The sequence below is a fragment of the Tachyglossus aculeatus genome, chromosome 4 (assembly GCF_015852505.1).
Source record: "Tachyglossus aculeatus isolate mTacAcu1 chromosome 4, mTacAcu1.pri, whole genome shotgun sequence".
Classification (NCBI taxonomy): Eukaryota; Metazoa; Chordata; class Mammalia; order Monotremata; family Tachyglossidae; genus Tachyglossus; species Tachyglossus aculeatus.
The window spans coordinates 49,202,414-49,219,533 of NC_052069.1; the positions used below are offsets into that span (position 1 = coordinate 49,202,414).

At 44.5% G+C, this 17,120-nt stretch overlaps 1 protein-coding gene across 1 annotated transcript in view; it reads left to right on the forward strand.

Moving 5' to 3' along the window:
* Positions 1-7,253, forward strand: part of ABCD3 (ATP binding cassette subfamily D member 3) — a 116,930-nt gene extending 109,677 nt beyond the window's left edge. Inside the window, exons 22-23 of the mRNA XM_038745136.1 lie at positions 4,292-4,348; positions 5,706-7,253. Of these exons, the coding sequence (XP_038601064.1) occupies positions 4,292-4,348; positions 5,706-5,783 (135 nt within the window). The 3' untranslated portion in view covers positions 5,784-7,253. The remainder of the gene's footprint in view (positions 1-4,291; positions 4,349-5,705) is intronic.
* The last annotated feature ends 9,867 nt before the right edge of the window (positions 7,254-17,120 follow it).

The following is a 17,120-nucleotide window of genomic DNA, read 5'->3' on the forward strand; positions in this document are numbered from 1 at the left end:
AGCACGAATAAGGGTGTGAGCCCACTGTTGGGTAGGGACCGTCTCTATATGTTGCCAACTTGTACTTCCCAAGCGCTTAGTACAGTGCTCTGCACACAGTAAGCGCTCAATAAATACGATCGATTGATTGATTGATAAGGGTCTGGAGGCAGCGTGGCTCAGTGGAAAGAGCATGGGATTTGGAGTCAGAGGTCCCGGGTTCAAATCCCGGCTCCACCAATTGTCAGCTGTGTGACTTTGGGCGAGTCACTTCACTTCTCTGGGCCTCAGTTACCTCATCTGTAAAATGGGGATTAAGACTGTGAGCCCCACATGGGACAACCTGATCACCTGGTACCCTCCCCAGCACTTAGAACAGTGCTTTGCACAAAGTAAGCACTTTTTAAATGCCATTATTATTTTGTACATCCCAAGCGCTTAGTACATTGCTCTGCACACAGTAAGCACTTCTCTCCTTCTCCAGCCCAGCCCGCACCCTCCGCTCCTCCGCTGCTAATCTCCTCACCGTTAGGCCTCATTCGCGCCTGTCCCGCCATCGACCCCCGGCCCACGTCATCCCCTGGGCCTGGAATGCCCCCAATCCCTCTGCCCCTCCACCAAGCTAGCTCTCTTCCTCCCTTCAAGGCCCTGCTGAGAGCTCACCTCCTCCAGGAGGCCTTCCCAGACTGAGCCCCTTCCTTCCTCTCCCCCCTCGTCCCCCTCTCCATCCCCCCACCTTACCTTCTTCCCTTCCCCACAGCACCAGTATATATGTATATATGTTTGTACATATTTATTAGTCTATCTATTTATTTATTTATTTTACTTGTACATAGCTATTCTATTAATTTTATTTTGTTAGTATGTTTGGTTTTGTTCTCTGTCTCCCCCTTTTAGACTGTGAGCCCACTGTTGGGTAGGGACTGTCTCTATATGTTGCCAATTTGTACTTCCCAAGCACTTAGTACAGTTCTCTGCACATAGTAAGTGCTCAATAAATACGATTGATGATGATGATAAATACGATTGATTGATTGATTGATTGACGTGGGACAGTCGAGAAAGAGCCCGCTATTGGGTAGGGACTGTCTCTATATGTTACCAACTTGTACTTCCCAAGCGCTTAGTTCAGTGCTCTGCACACAGTAAGCGCTCGATAAATACGATTGAATGAATGAATGAATGAGAGACAGTTATCTTCATTCATTCTGTTGTATTTATTGAGCGCTTACTGTGCACAGAGCACTGTACTCAGCACTTGAGAAAGTACAGTACGACAATAAACAGACACATTCCCTGCCCACAACGAGTTTACAGTCTGGGGTGGGGAGACAGACGTTAATATAAATAAATAAATTACAGATATGTGAGTAAGTGCCGTGGACTGGGAAGGGGGACCAAAGGGAGCAAGTCCAGGTGATGCAGAAGGGAGAAGAGGACAAGGGGGGCTTAGTCAGGGAAGGCCTCCTGGAGGAGATGTGCCTTTAATGTTGCCAACTTGTACTTTCCAAGGGCTTAGTACAGTGCTCTGCACACAGTAAGCGCTCAATAAATACGATTGATTGATTGATTGATTAATAAGGCTTTGAAGGGCGATCTCGGGAGGAACGAAGAATACAAGCTGGGGTGTACTGAGAGAAGAGAGTGAGCTGGCAGGGAGGAGATAGCTGATGGACTAGCTGTATTCTTTTAGACTGTGAGCCCACTGTTGAGTAGGGACTGTCTCTATATGTTGCCAACTTGTACTTCCCAAGCGCTTAGTACAGTGCTCTGCACACAGTAAGTGCTCAATAAATGCGATTGATGATGATGATGATGATGGACTGCCCCAAAGCCAGTGGTTGGGAGTTTTTGCTTAATGCAAAGAATAATGGGACATTGAGGACTGGAGAGACGAGTCCGGAATGACATTTTGGAAAGATGGGCAAGCGGGAATTATCGACCGGAGAAGAGAGAGTCAGTCAGACAGTCGGATGTATTTATTGAGCGCTTACTGTGTGCCGGGTACTGTAATAATAATAATTATAGCATCAGTTAACGGCTTACTATGTGCCAGGCACTGTACTGTACCAAGTTCTTGGGAGAGAACAGTGTAACACTATAACAGACACCCATTCCCTCCCCACAATGAGCTTACAGTCTAGAGATCCTGGAAATTCATTCATTCATTCAATCGTATTTATTGAGCGCTTACTGTGTGCAGAGCTCTGTACTAAGCGCTTGGGAAGTGCAAGATGCCAACATATGGAGACGGAAATGGGGAGACCATTGAGGAAGGTGATTCAGCAATCTAGCCGGAAGAGGATGCGCACTTCCATCTGGGAGGTGGTGGTCTGGAGGGAGGGGAAAGGGTGAACCTAGAGGGAAAACCAGCAGGATTTAACAACAGCCTCCCTCTTCCCCACATCAGAGATGGGGAGGGTGGGGGGATTGATAATAATAATAGTAATGATGGCATGTATTAAGCGCTTACTATGTGCAAAGCACTGTTCTAATCAATCAATCAATCAATCAGTCGTATTTATTGAGCGCTTACTGTGTGCAGAGCACTGTACTAAGCGCTTGGGAAGTACAAGTTGGCAACATATAGACAGTCCCTACCCAACAGTGGGCTCACAGTGTAGAAGACAGAGAAACATTACTTTTTTTCCTTTGTACACACCCCTTACCACATCAAGTATTTTAATTCATTATTAAGCTGAGGCAGAGAGACACATTATTCAGGTGAAGACATACGCACAAGTACCTTTACAACCTTATTTTACTTTATGCAGATACTTATACACAGCCTCTTATTTGCACATTACATTATTTATCTTTATTCAGGCGCTTACACAAACACATTGCGTTTATAGACCGACCCGCAGGCTTGAACCGACAACCTCTGACTTTAAAGGCGGACCACTTACCTCTGTTCCACGAGCTGATTCTAAGCGCTGGGGAGGTTACAAGGTGATCAGGTTGTCCCACGAGGGGCTCACAGTCTTCATCCCCGTTTTACAGATGAGTTAACTGAGGCACAGAGAAGTAATAATAATAGAATAATAATAATAATAATAATAGAAGAATAATAATAGTAATGATGGCATTTATTAAGCACTTACTATGTGCAAAGCACTGTTCTAAGCGCTGGGGAGGTTACAAGGTGATCAGGTTGTCCCACGGGGAGCTCACAGTCTTCATCCCCATTTTCCAGATGAGGGAACTGAGGCACAGAGAAGTGAAGTGACTTGCCCAAAGTCACACTGCTGACAATTGGCGGAGCCAGGATTTGAACCCAAAGCCCGTGCTCTTTCCATTGTGCCACACTGCCTCTCGTGTGACCGATTGGAAAGCTAGGTGGCACAGTAGGCTTGAGAGTGAAGTGAAAGAGTTCAAATGGTAGATATAATGAGCTTAAGGGGCCTGTAGACATCCATGTGGAGATGTCCAGGGGACAGGAGGAAATAGAGATTGCAAAGGAGGTGAGGTTGGGCTTAGTGAGCTAGATTTGGGAGTTATTGTGTTAATGCACTGGAATAATAATAGTATTTGTTAAGCACTTACTGTGTGCCAGGCACTGTACCAAGTGCTGGGGTGAGTACCAGAAAATCGGGTCCCTGTCCCACGTGGGGCTCCCAGTTTCTATCCCCATTTTACAAATGAGGTCACTGAGGCACAGAGAAGTGGAGCGAGTTGCCCAGGGTCACACAGCAGATAAGTGGCAGAGCCGGGATCGGAACCCATGACCTTCTTACTCCCGGGAGTCTATCCATTACACCATGCTGCTTCCCATACTGGATTCTCCCGAATGCTTAATGCAGTGCTTTGCACACAGTAAGCATTCAGAAAATATGAATGAATGAATGAAAAGGAGAAGCAGCGTGGCTTAGTGGGAAGAGCCCGGGCTTGGGAGTCAGAGGTCATGGGTTCGAATCGCTGCTCTGCCACTTGTCTAATGTGTGACCTTGGGCAAGTCACTTTACTTCTCTGTTTCTCAGTTCCCTCGTCGGTAAAATGGGGATGAAGACTGTGAGCCCCACGTGGGACAACCTGATCACCTAGTATCTACCCCAGCGCTTAGAACAGTGTTTGCCACATAGTAAGCGCTTAACAAATACCAACATTATTATTACAGAACAGCATATGTATAGTAGATACTACAGGAGAATGAGAACATCAAGTCTACTGTTTAATGGACTAAGGGTTCCATTAAGATCTTATGACCAAGTTTATCATTTTTAACTAATCTTTTGAAGACAGCTAGTTTTTCTGGAACTCAGCACAGGCTGGTTTTGAAATTTGTTCTAAATCTTTTTTTTCTTTGGCTTAGGTTGGCATCACCCTCTTCACCGTGTCTCACAGAAAGTCTCTTTGGAAGCATCATGAGGTTTGCATTTCTTAATCTTGGTAGCACTGTAGAGCTTGACCCAACTTGGAAAGGGGGGAGGAAGCTTTTTCCTTCAAAGGTTTACAGCATGTGTGAAAACTGTTACCAACATTTCTACTTCTCAAGAATCACATCTGGAAAGGACCCGCCCGAAGTTAATTTTGACTCTGGTAGTTAGAAAGGTTACAGATTATGGCAGAAGACAGGATGTTCTGGAGAAAATATATCCACAGAGTCGCGATGAATCGGAAACAACTTGATGGCACTTGATAATAATAATAATAAAGTAGAAGCTTGGGAAGTACAAGTTGGGAACATATAGAGACGGTCCCTACCCAACAGTGGGCTCACAGTCTAGAAGGGGGAGACAGAACAAAACAAAACATATTTACAAAGTAAAATAAATAGAATAGATATGTACAAATAAAATAGAGTAATAAATACATGCGAACATATATACAGGTGCTGTGGGGAGGGGAAGGAGGTAATGGAGGGGGATGGAGAGGGGAAGGAGGGGGCTGAGTCTCAAAGAAAGGTGACACCCACCCATCTGGTTTCTCAACCATTCCGTGAGGGCAGCCTGTTGTCTGGCTGATTTCCACGTTTTTAAGTTTCTAAATCATCCTAACCAGAGGGTCTGAGTCGGTCACATTCCTCCACTCCAGGAATTCAAGGAGGGCCGGAAAGCTACCTCATTTCTGCATTCCAGGGAACCTGAGTTATAACCTAGAAATAGCACAGATCATGAGTAGCATTGCTTTATAAAGACGGTTGCAATTTATCAGCCATTCCTGTGGATCACACAGGGAAAATCAGCAATTCACTTGGCATAAAAGGGAGAGATGTGTCCATAAGAGGTATTGACACTGTGAGAACTATGGGGGCTTAAAAGAGGAAAAAATATTTAGAGAATGATCTGATTTAGAGCTTACACACCATTGTGTTTAGTCTGTACCGAATTGGGTGAAGTAGTTTCTGTTCCGCCTTTTCTTTGAATAAAACTGAAAACCCTGCCACGGAAGGGATTTTTTTTTCAATCTTTGATCAATCAATCAGTGGTATTTATTGAACTCTTCATCATCATCAATCGTATTTATTAAGCGCTTACTGTGTGCAGAGCACTGTACTAAGCGCTTGGGAAATACAAGTTGGCAACATATAGAGACAGTCCCTACCCAACAGTGGGCTCACAGTCTAAAAGAGTGGGCTCACAGTCTAAAAGAGTGGGCTCACAGTCTAAAACTCTTATTATATGCAGAGCACTGTACTAAGCGCTTGGGAGAGTACAACAGAAAAGAATTAGCAGACACGTTCCCTACCTATAACGAGTTTACGTGAACTTTCCCTTCTCCCACAGTATTACCTGCACATGGATGGCCGAGGCAGTTATGAGTTCAAGCAGATTACCGAAGACACGGTTGAGTTCGGATCCTAAACCGAAGAACTGCACGTATTCCCACCGGAAATGGGAGAATTACTACAGGTGGCATGTAGAACTACACAACCACTGTAAATTCAAACTTTTTAGCCTGTTTTAAAAACCAAACTAGGTACAGATTAGTCCAAAAGAAGTATCATGTAGATTATTGCTAATTGTGTATATGTTGGTGTAATTATTAATATGTACTAAGAATGTCCTTATTCTTGTGGTTAAAAACCTGCCTAAATGAAATTGGGCTTAAATCAGTGTAACCAGATTCATCATGGGATGTAAACCAGTCGAAGTCAGCTAATCTGGCTCTTTTGGACCTTGCTCCTTCCTCCAGTGAAGAGGCCGTTTCAAATTGGGGTCGCTCCCAGTCCAGGGCTCTCAATTGTCTCGTGACTTACGTTCTGAGAATCAAAAAAGAACAATCCCATAATGTATTACCAAAATCTTTTTCATCGCTGCATAAACATCACTGGTTGGATAGTGGCAGATTTCCATAGCTGCCCCTGTTAAACTGACTCCTGGTATCCTAGAGCTGTCTAGAAAGCCTTTACTTTTCCGAGTCACAAATGTAGCCTTTTCCAGGACCATTTTGGGTTGTGTCAATCAATCAATCAATCGTATTTATTGAGCGCTTACTATGTGCAGAGCACTGTACTAAGCGCTTAATATCCCTGTCCATATGTCCATCCCTGATCTCCCCCTTTCCCGCCCCCGTACAGTTTTCTGGGGTGTAGGCCAAGATGTATGCTTAATCTTGTTTTAGAAGCGTGGAAGCCACCCGTAAGTACCTTGGGCTCCACAGAAAGCTGATCTTAACCAGTAAATTCCAATTTTTTGAAAGGTTTTTACGGTTTTAGTGCATTGGCTAGTTTTGCGTCCCCTGGGAAATCATGCATTGAAGACGTCTGGTGGTTGTATCACGTTAAACACGTAATGTACCATAGGAATGCACTACATGAAGGTATGCACTGAATATGAAATGTGATCTCTAAGTCCTTAATCCTGATTTTATAGAAAAGCATATTTCTTTTAGAATATCAGAATGCACATAGGGAAATTGTAATTCATTCCCTAGAGATTAGTTGACCTGCGTGAATCTTGAGTAACTTCTCATTTTTTACTATGAATGGATACGTTTAATTGCTTTCTCCTTTAGCAGCGTTGACTACAGCACTCACAAGGCACCCCCACCCCCGACTGCCTGTATTAATTTATAAGATGAGAACCTTTAATCCAACTAAACATAGTGGATTTTTTTTCCCCCAGACTGGGTGTTTGGAGGGGAGCAGTTGGTATTTTTGCCTCTGTAGTTTGTAACGTTATTCCAAGGATCACCAGCTACTAAAAGAAAACCCGATGAACTGATTCCATGAGACATAACATATACTTTTTACTAATTATCTTAGGAAAAAAAAAACTTATTATGCATCTCAATTACTTTCTGTTCAAGATTAAAAGAAATCAAATCTCCTGTACAGTTTGCCTCATTCTGTTCCGTAGTACGGTGGGAAATAAATGTACGTGTGTTCAACGTGCCGACTCAAGCTGAAACTCACTCGAATTACGAATCTCCCTCAATGTAGATTTTTATATAAGGGGGCTAAATAGAGTGTTTTTAGAGTATTGAAACTAGATAGTATCTCTAAGCCTCTTGGCATATTCATTCATTCATTCAGTCGTATTTACTGAGCGCTTACTGTGTGCAAAGCACTGTCCTAAACGCTTGGGAGAGAACAGTGCTTTGAACATAGTAAGTGCTTAATAAATGCCATTATTATTATTATTACAATAGAACAACAAACAGACACATTCCTGCCCACAACAAGCTCACAGTCTAGAGCACGGAAGTCAGAAGTTGACATTTTGGGTTGAGGTGAAGCCATGAATGGTTTAGTTTCCCCTCATTAAGCCAATCAGCTAGTCAGTTGATAATAAATCTGGGGGAATTTAACATGATATCTCACCCACCTCCCTAAAGAGGTCTCGAGCAATCAATCAGTGGTATTTGTTGTTTACTGTGTTCAGGGCACTGAATTAAGTGCTTGAGAGGGCAGATTACAGCAGTTCATTCATTCATTCAATCGTATTTATTGAGCGCTTCCTGTGTGCAGAGCACTGTACTAAGCGCTTGGGAAGGACAAGTCGGCAACATGTAGAGACGGTCCCTGCCCAACAACGGGCGGGCTCACAGTCTAGAAAATAATAATGATGGCATTTGGTAAGCGCTTACTATGTACGAATCAATCAATCAATCATCAATCGTATTTATTGAGCGCTTACTATGTGCAGAGCACTGTACTAAGCGCTTGGGAAGTACAAATTGGCAACACATAGAGACAGTCCCTACCCAACAGTGGGCTCACAGTCTAAAAGCACTGTTCGAAGCCCTGGGGAGGATACAAGGTGATCAAGCTGTCCCACATGGGGCTCACAGTCTTAATCCCCATTTTACAGATGAGGTAACGGAGGCTCGGAGAAGTGACTTGCCCAGAGTCACACAGCTAAGTGGCGGAGCAGGATTAGAACTCATGACCTCTGACTCCCAAGCCCGGGCTCTTTCCACTGAGCCACGTTGCCCTCCTCACTGGTAGACATACTCCCTGCCTGTAGCGAGAAACTCAACCCCTCGAAACCCTTGGGGGCCAGGGATTATATCCAATTCCCACTCGTGCGTTCTTTCCTGGCACTCAGTACAGTGTTCCACGTACACAGTAAGCACTTAAATTTTATTACTACTACTGCTAAACTGAGCTTGCTGAAGTCAGATGAATCTAGGTCGGGGCCTCCACGAGAAGCAGCGTGGTCCAAGCGGAAAGAGTACGGGCCTCGGGGTCGAGGACCTGGGTTCTAATCCTAACTCCACCACTTTTCTGCTGTGTGACCATGTCAAGCCACTTGACTTCTCTGTGCCGGTTACCTCATCTGTAAAATGGGGATTAAATCATCATCATCATCATCATCATCAATCGTATTTATTGAGCGCTTACTATGTGCAGAGCACTGTACTAAGCGCTTGGGAAGTACAAGTTGGCAACATATAGAGACAGTCCCTACCCAACAGTGGGCTCACAGTCTTAAAGGGGGAGACAGAGAACAAAACCAAACATACTAACAAAATAAAATAAATAGAACAGATATGTACAAATAAAATAAATAAATAAATAAATACCATTATTAAATCCTATTCCTAATCCTATTAGTGGTGTGCATCTAGCTTTATTTCTATTTATTTCTTTTTTTATTTCTATTTATTCTGATGACACCTGTCCACGTTTTGCTTTGTTGTCTGTCTCCCCCTTCTAGATTGCGAGCCCCGTTGTTGGGTAGGGACCGTCTCTATATGTTGCCGACTTGTACTTCCTAAGCGCTTAGTACAGTGCTCTGCACGCAGTAAGCGCTCAATAAGTACGACTGAATGAATGAATTCCCTCCGATTTAAAGTGTGAGCCCCATGGAAAACGGGACTGGGACCAAGCTGATCATCGCGGGCGGGGAATGTATTTGTTTATTGTATTGTACTCTTCCAAGTGCTTAGTACAGTGCTCTGCACACAGTAAGCACTCTGTAAATATGATGGATTGAGTGAATGATTAACTTAGCGTTTGGCACATAGTAGGTACTTATCAAAGACTGTGAGCCCATTGTTGGGTAGGGACCGTCTATGTTGCCGACTTGTACTTCCCAAGCGCTTAGTACAGTGCTCTGCGCATGGTAAGCGCTCTGTAAATACTATTTATTGAATGAATGATTAACTTGTGTCTACCCCGGCACTGAAAACGGTGTTTGGCAAATAGTAGACCACCGGCCGGCGTCGGGGTAGGCTGCACTGCGGGCTCAGTTCCTGGTAGGCCAGGAGGTTGGCACCGGGGGGCACGCGGGGGGCACGGACTGGTGGATGGGGGGCACACCCTGCACACCATGCTCATAGACGACGTGGACGCCCTCAAGTCCTGGCTGGCCAAGTTACTGGAGCCCACGTGAGGTAATTGAGGCCCAGAGAAGTGAAGTGACTTGCCCAAAGTCACACAGCTAGCAAGTGATTTGAACCGGGACCTCCGACTCCAAAGCCCGGGCTCTTTCCACTGAGCCACGCTGCTTCTCGACGCATCAGCTCATCATAGATTGTGATGGGGTTTTCAATGAGCAGACCGTGTAGGGTTTGACCCCATGGCCTAGTGGAAAGAGCACGGGCTTGGGTGTCAGGGGACCTGGGTTCTAATTTTGGTTGATGATGATGATGGTATTTCTTAAGCGCTTACTATGTGCAAACCACTGTTCTAAGCGCTGGGGAGCTTACAAGGTGATCAGGTTGTCCCACGGGGGGCTCACAGTTTTTAATCCCCATTTTACAGATGAGGGAACTGAGGCACAGAGAAGTGAAGTGACCTGCCCAAAGTCACACAGCTAATTGGTGGAGCTGGGATTTGAACCCATGACCTCTGACTCCAAAGCCCGGGCTCTTTCCACTGAGCCACGCTGGTTCCTCCACTTGTCCGCTGGCTGACCTTAGCAAGTCTCCGTGCCACAGCTTCGTCGTCTGTAAAGTGAATTGTGGTATTTGTTAAGCACGTACTATGTGTCAGGCACTGTTCTAAGCAACGGGGTAGATAAAAATGGGAAGTCCGTCCCTGTTCTCCCTTCCCCTTAGAATATGACCTATATTTGGGACAGGGACTATGTCCTACCTAGTTCTCTACCCCGCGCTTAGTACGGGGGTTTGGCACACTGTAAACGTGGCTTAGTGGAAAGAGCCCGGGCTTGGAAGTCAGAGGACATGAGTTCTAATCCCACCTCCCCCACTTGTCTGCCGTGTGACCGTGGGCAAGCCGCTTTTAACTTCTTTGTGCCTCAGTTACCTCATCTGTACAATGGGGATTAAGACTGTGACCCCCGTGTGGGAAAACCTGATCGCCTTGTATCGACCCCAGTGCTTAGAACAGTGCGTGGCACATAGTAAGCGCTTAACAAATACTATCATTATTGTTATTATTACTATAATAATAGTGGTGGCATTTATCATCATCAATCGTATTTATTGAGCGCTTACTATGTGCAGAGCACTGTACTAAGCGCTTGGGAAGTACAAATTGGTAACACATAGAGACAGTCCCTACCCAACAGTGGGCTCACAGTCTAAAAGACTGTGCCTTATTAAGCGCTTACTATGTGCCAAGCACTGTTCTAAGCACTGGGGAGGTTACAAGGTGATCAGGTTGTCCCACTGGGGGCTCACAGTCTTAATCCCCATTTTTTTTTTTTTCAGATGAGGTAACTGAGGCCCAGAGAAGTGAAGTGGCTTGCCCAAAGTCACACAGCTGGCAATTGGCATAGCTGGGATTTGAACCCATGACCTCTGACTCCAAAGCCCGGGCTCTTTCCACTGAGCCACGCTGCTTCTCTGCTCCAAATGCTACAGTCAATATTATTATCATTATGTTGCTGGTCATGTGTCGGTCTATTTAGTCATGTTTTGTGTCCTCAGGAATGGGAAGAGGGATTGCAATTTTAGTGGCACTTGTTAAGGGCTTACTATGTGCCAGGCACTGTACTAAGCACCAAAGTGTGGGCAGTGTGTCTGTTTGTTTTTATAATGTACTCTCCCAAACAGTACTGTGCTTTCCACACAATAGGTCCCCTCCCCACAGCACCTGTATATATGTTTGTACATATTTATTACTCCATTTTTCTTGTACATATTTACTATTCTATTTATTCTATTTTGTTAATATGTTTTGTTTTGTTCTCTGTCCCCCCCCTCTAGACTGTGAGCCCGCTGTTGGGTAGGGACCGTCTCTAGATGTTGCCAACTTGTACTTCCCAAGCGCTTAGTACAGTGCTGTGCACACAGTAAGCGCTCAATAAATATGATTGAATGAATGAATGAATGAGTAGACACCTATCAAATACCATAATTAAGGGCACCAGGGGGGCAATTAAATTATATTTACTGATAATAATTATAATAATAATGATGGTATTTTTTAAGCACTTACTATGTGCAAAGCACTTCTAAGTGCTGGGGGGATACAAGGCGATCAGGTTGTCCCACGTGGGGCTCACAGTCTTCATCCCCATTTTACAGATGAGGGAACTGAGGCACAGAGAAGTGAAGCGACTTGCCCAAGGTCACACAGCTGACACTTGGCAGAGCCAGGATTTGAACCCATGACCTCTGACTCCAAAGCCTGGCTCTTTTCACTGAGCCACGCTGCTTCTCTTACTGCGCAGAGCACTGTACTAAGGACTTGGGAGAGTACACTATAACACGAGTTAGTCTAGAAGAGGAGACATGTGAATATAGATAAATTGCAGAGATGTATAGACTTTTAGACTGTGAGCCCACTGTTGGGTAGGGACCGTCTCTATATGTTGCCAATTTGTACTTCCCAAGCGCTTAGTACAGTGCTCTGCACACAGTAAGTGCTCAATAAATACGATTGATGATGAAGTGCTGAGGGACGGGGTGAATAAAGGGCGCAAATCCAGGTGAAAGGGTGATACGGGAGAGAGTGGAGAAGAGGAATTGAGGGCTTAGTCGGAGAAGGTGTTTGGAAGAGATGTGCTTTCAGCGAGGGTTTTGGAGGGGTCGAATCTGGTTTCTCCGTTCCACGCTCCAGACTGCTGAAAAACCAGGAGCTTGACTGGTACAAGTTTGGTTTCTCTCAAGTCAGGGGCAATGAAAATCACTTCTGGTTCATGTCTTTAAAATAAGCTCACCTCATCCTGCATCTACATTCAGTTGTATTTATTGAGCGCTTACTGCGTGCAGAGCACTGTGCTAAGGCTTCAGATTTGGCCTCCATTTTCTTCTCTGCTGTTAGAGCTTGAGGCTGCTGCTGCTGCTGTTGAGCTTCTCCGTTCTGCCCCAGATTTGAGCAGATTTCAGGCATCTTTCACCTTCATTTTTTCGCACTCAGTTCCTTTTGCCATGCACTGGGGAAGTACAAGTCCGCGACAGAGACGGTCCCTACCCTTGTATCCTCCCCAGCGCTTGGAACAGTGCTTTGCACATAGTGAGCACTTGACAAATGCCATTATTGTTATTATTATTTCCTCATTGTCCCTTGGGATATATATGTATATACATATGTATGTATGCATGTATATGTATACATATATATGCTTTGCACATAGTGAGCACTTGACAAATGCCATTATTATTATTATTATTATTATTTCCTCATTGTCCCTTGGGATATATATGTATATGTATGTATACGTATATATGTATATATACATATATATATGTGTGTGTATATATGCATATATGTGTATGTGTATATATACATATATGTATGTATATGTATATATGTATATGTTTATACATATACAAACATATGCAAATCATTGTCCCTTGGGATATATATGTATATACATATATATGCATGTATACGTATATATGTATATATACATATGTGTGTATATATATGTATATATACATATATGTGTGTATATATGTATATATACATATGTGTGTGTATGTATATATACATATATGTGTGTATATGTATATATGTATATGTTTGTATGTATTTATTACTCTATTTTACTTGTACATATTTATTCTATTTATTTTATTTTGTTAATTTGTTTTGTTGTCTGTCCCCCACTTCTAGACTGTGAGCCCGCTGTTGGGTAGGGACCATCTCTCTATGTTGCCAACTTATACTTCCCAAGCGCTTAGTACAGTGCTCTGCACACAGTAAGCGCTCAATAAATACGATTGAATGAATGAATGAATGAATGCACTGGTCCTCACGTTCAAGTAAATGGTCAACTATTTTTGGAAACTGGCCGATTTTGTCCACAGAGTCCTTGCACTTTTTAAAAAATGTTGTTTGTTAAGCACTCCCTACATGCAGGCACTGCACTTAACCCTGGAGTCGATGCTAGTTAATCAGGTTGAATGATCACGGCCTTAATTTCCATTTTACAGGTAACAGGCACAGAGGAGCGAAGCCTCAGTTACCTCATCTGTAAAATGGGGATTAAGACTGGGAGGCCCATGTGGGACAATCTGATAACCTTGTATCTCCCCCAGTGTTTAGAGCAGTGCTTGGCACATAGTAAGCGTTTAACAGATACCATTATTATTATTATTGTGTCAGATGCGGCCCCTGTCCAGTCTAAGAGGGAGAACAGGTATTGAATCCCCATTCTACAGATGAGGAAACTGAGGTTAAGTGACTTGCCCTAGGTCACCCAAGGGGTGTGTGGCAAAATTGGGGTTAGTCTCCTGATCCTCTGACTTCCATGGCCTCTCTGGGCCATGCTGCTTCTCTTATTCACATTATGTTCATATAGGAGATTCTTAATGGCTTGAAATCCTGTGATCCTCAAAGCAGGGAACCAAAATTCCCAAGGAGGTGGCTAAAATCCTGGCTCCTCCTGATAATAGGGCAAGATTAGCAGGAATATCCCCAGTCATTTAGTGATTGTAATGGATCCTTGCTCTAAAGAGTTAACTTAGTTGGGTTAACTTAAATATGCTTTGTAAATGTAATTGAGATGAAAATTAATTGCACCCCAGAATTGTAGTTTTGAAAAACAAGGAACTAAGTTAACACGAGGTCAACTGAATAATATTTTCTTGAAGTCAGTATATTCCTAATTTTAAAATGAGGGTTGACTTGCAGAGATAAGTCAATCAATCAATCGTATTTATTGAGCGCTTACTGTGTGCAGAGCACTGTACTAAGCGCTTGGGAAGTACAAGTTGGCGACCTATAGAGACAGTCCCTACCCAACAGTGGGCTCACAGTCTAAAAGTCCTGCTTCATTTCAAGCTTTCTAGTCTTAAAAACCCTTCAGCAGTATAGCTGTTGAAATACTCCAAGGAGAAGGAAACTGAATATGCAATAATTGCATACAGGTTTTCCTGTGCCGGTTTAATCTCAATAATAAGATTCCAAGAAACGAAGGAATAGCCGAATTAAGAACAGTTCTCTTTCTGAATCACCGACCGAACACACTCAGCTAACATTTCTGGCTACCGTGAGAAGAGAGCACCGTTTGTGCTCTGAGTAAATATGATACAGATGTTGACCTCGCTGCATTCTTGGTATTCATTCGTTCATTCAGTTGTATTTATTGAGCGCTTACTGTGTGCAGAGCACTGTACTAAGCGCTTGGGAAGTCCAAGTTGGCAACATATAGAGACGGTCCCTACCCAACAGCGGGCTCACAGTCTAGAAGGGGGAGGCAGACAACAAACAAAGCATATAAACTAAATAAATTGAATAAATATGTACAAGTAAAATAGAGTAATAAATATGTACGAACATATACATATATACAGGTGTTGTGGGGAGGGGAAGGAGGTAGGGTGGGAGGGATGGGGAGGGGGAGAGGAAGGAGGGGGCTCAGTCTGGGACTTCCTGATCTCCCAGCCTTGGAGGTTAGGTTGGGCTGGGGCAGCCCGAAGTCATCCCAAAGGTCTGCGTGGTCTCGGAACTCATCGGAGAGTTTGGAAGTACTGGGGGGATCTGTTGTTGGGAAGTCTTGAGTTGGAGATAACCGGAGAGCACGGAGAAGTTCACGCCAACCTCAGAGCTGACCCAATGTCAGCTCTCCGGGATGCTGGGGGTGATGAGACTTCACTATACTTCACTATACTTCTATACTTCACGTTGCTGCCCGGATCATCTTTACGCAGAAACGCTCTGGGCATGTTGCCCTCCCTCCACACATAATAATAATAATAATAATAATAATAATAATGGCGTTTGTTAAGCGCTTACTATGTGCAGAGCACTGTTTTTTTTTTAATGGCATTTATTAAGCGCTTACTATGTGCAAAGCACTGTTCTAAGCTCTGGGGGGATACAAGGTGATCAAGTTGTCCCACGCGGGGCTCACAGTCTTAATCCCCATTTTACAGACGAGGTAACAGGCTCAGAGAAGTTAAGTGACTTGCCCAAGGTCACACAGCAGATGTGGCGGAGTCGGGATTCGAACCCATGACCTCTGACTCCAAAGCCCGTGCTCCTTCCACTGAGCCACGCTGCTTCTCCACTGAGCCACATCCCCCAAGCTAGCTCTGTTCCTCCCTTCAAAGCCCTACTGAGAGCTCACCTCCTCCAGCAGGTCTTCCCAGACTGAGCCCCCTCCTTTCCTCTCCCCCTCCCCACAACACCTGTATATATGTATATATGTACATATTTATTACTATATTTATTTTACTTGTACATATTTATTCTATTGATTTTATTTTAATACGTTTTGTTTGTCGTCTGTCTCCCCCTTCTAGACTGTGAGCCCGCTGTTGGGTAGGGACCGTCTCTACATGTTGCCAACTTCCCAAGTGCTTAGTACAGTGCTCTGCACACAGTAAGCGCTCAAATACGATCGAATGAATTGAATGAATGAATGAATGAGAGGGTTGGGGAGGGGCTGGTGTTGAGGTAGAGTCTTGAGTAGGGAATATTTTCTCCTCCACACGCTCCTCTCCACAATTCTGTCCCGTTCCCCCATAGAGACCGCCAATCTTTTGACCCTATCTGGTTTTTTCTCATAACCTACCCCTTCCACAACCCCTTATGTTGTCAACTTGTACTTCCCAAGCGCTTAGTACAGTGCTCTGCACACAGTAAGCGCTCAATAAATACGATTGATTGATTCCACCTGGACCTCCGACTCTGTAGCTTCATGCTTTTTATCAACACACTTACCCCCATCCTTCTTCCCTGTTCACCATCCAGGAGCTTCTCCCCTCAGCTTTCAACTGTGTTCATGTATCCCTCCTTGACCCCATGGCTCCCTCCGATTACCGCCCCTTCTCCTTCCTACCATTCCTCTCCAAACTCCTCGAGCGAGTTGTCTGAGAAGCAGCGTGGCTCAGGGGAAAGAGCCCGGGCTTCGGAGTCAGAGGTCATGGGTTCAGATCCCGGCTCCGCCAATTGTCAGCTGGGTGACTTTGGGCAAGTCACTTCATTTCTCTGGGCCTCAGTTACCTGTAAAATGGGGATGACGACGGTGAGCCCTCCGTGGGACAACCTGATCACCTTGTCCGCTCCTCTGCCGCTAATCTCCTCACTGTGCCTTGTTCTCGCCTGTCCCGCCATCGACCCCCCGGCCCACGTCCTCCCCCGGGCCTGGAATGCCCTCCCTCTGCCCCTCCGCCAAGCTAGCTCTCTTCCTCCCTTCAAGGCCCTACTGAGAGCTCACCTCCTCCAGGAGGCCTTCCCAGACTGAGCCCCTTCCTTCCTCTCCCCCTCGTCCCTCTCCATCCCTCCCATCTTACCTCCTTCCCTTCCCCACAGCACCTGCATATATGTATATATGTCTGTACATATTTATTACTCTATTTATTTATTTACTTGTACATATCTATTCTATTTA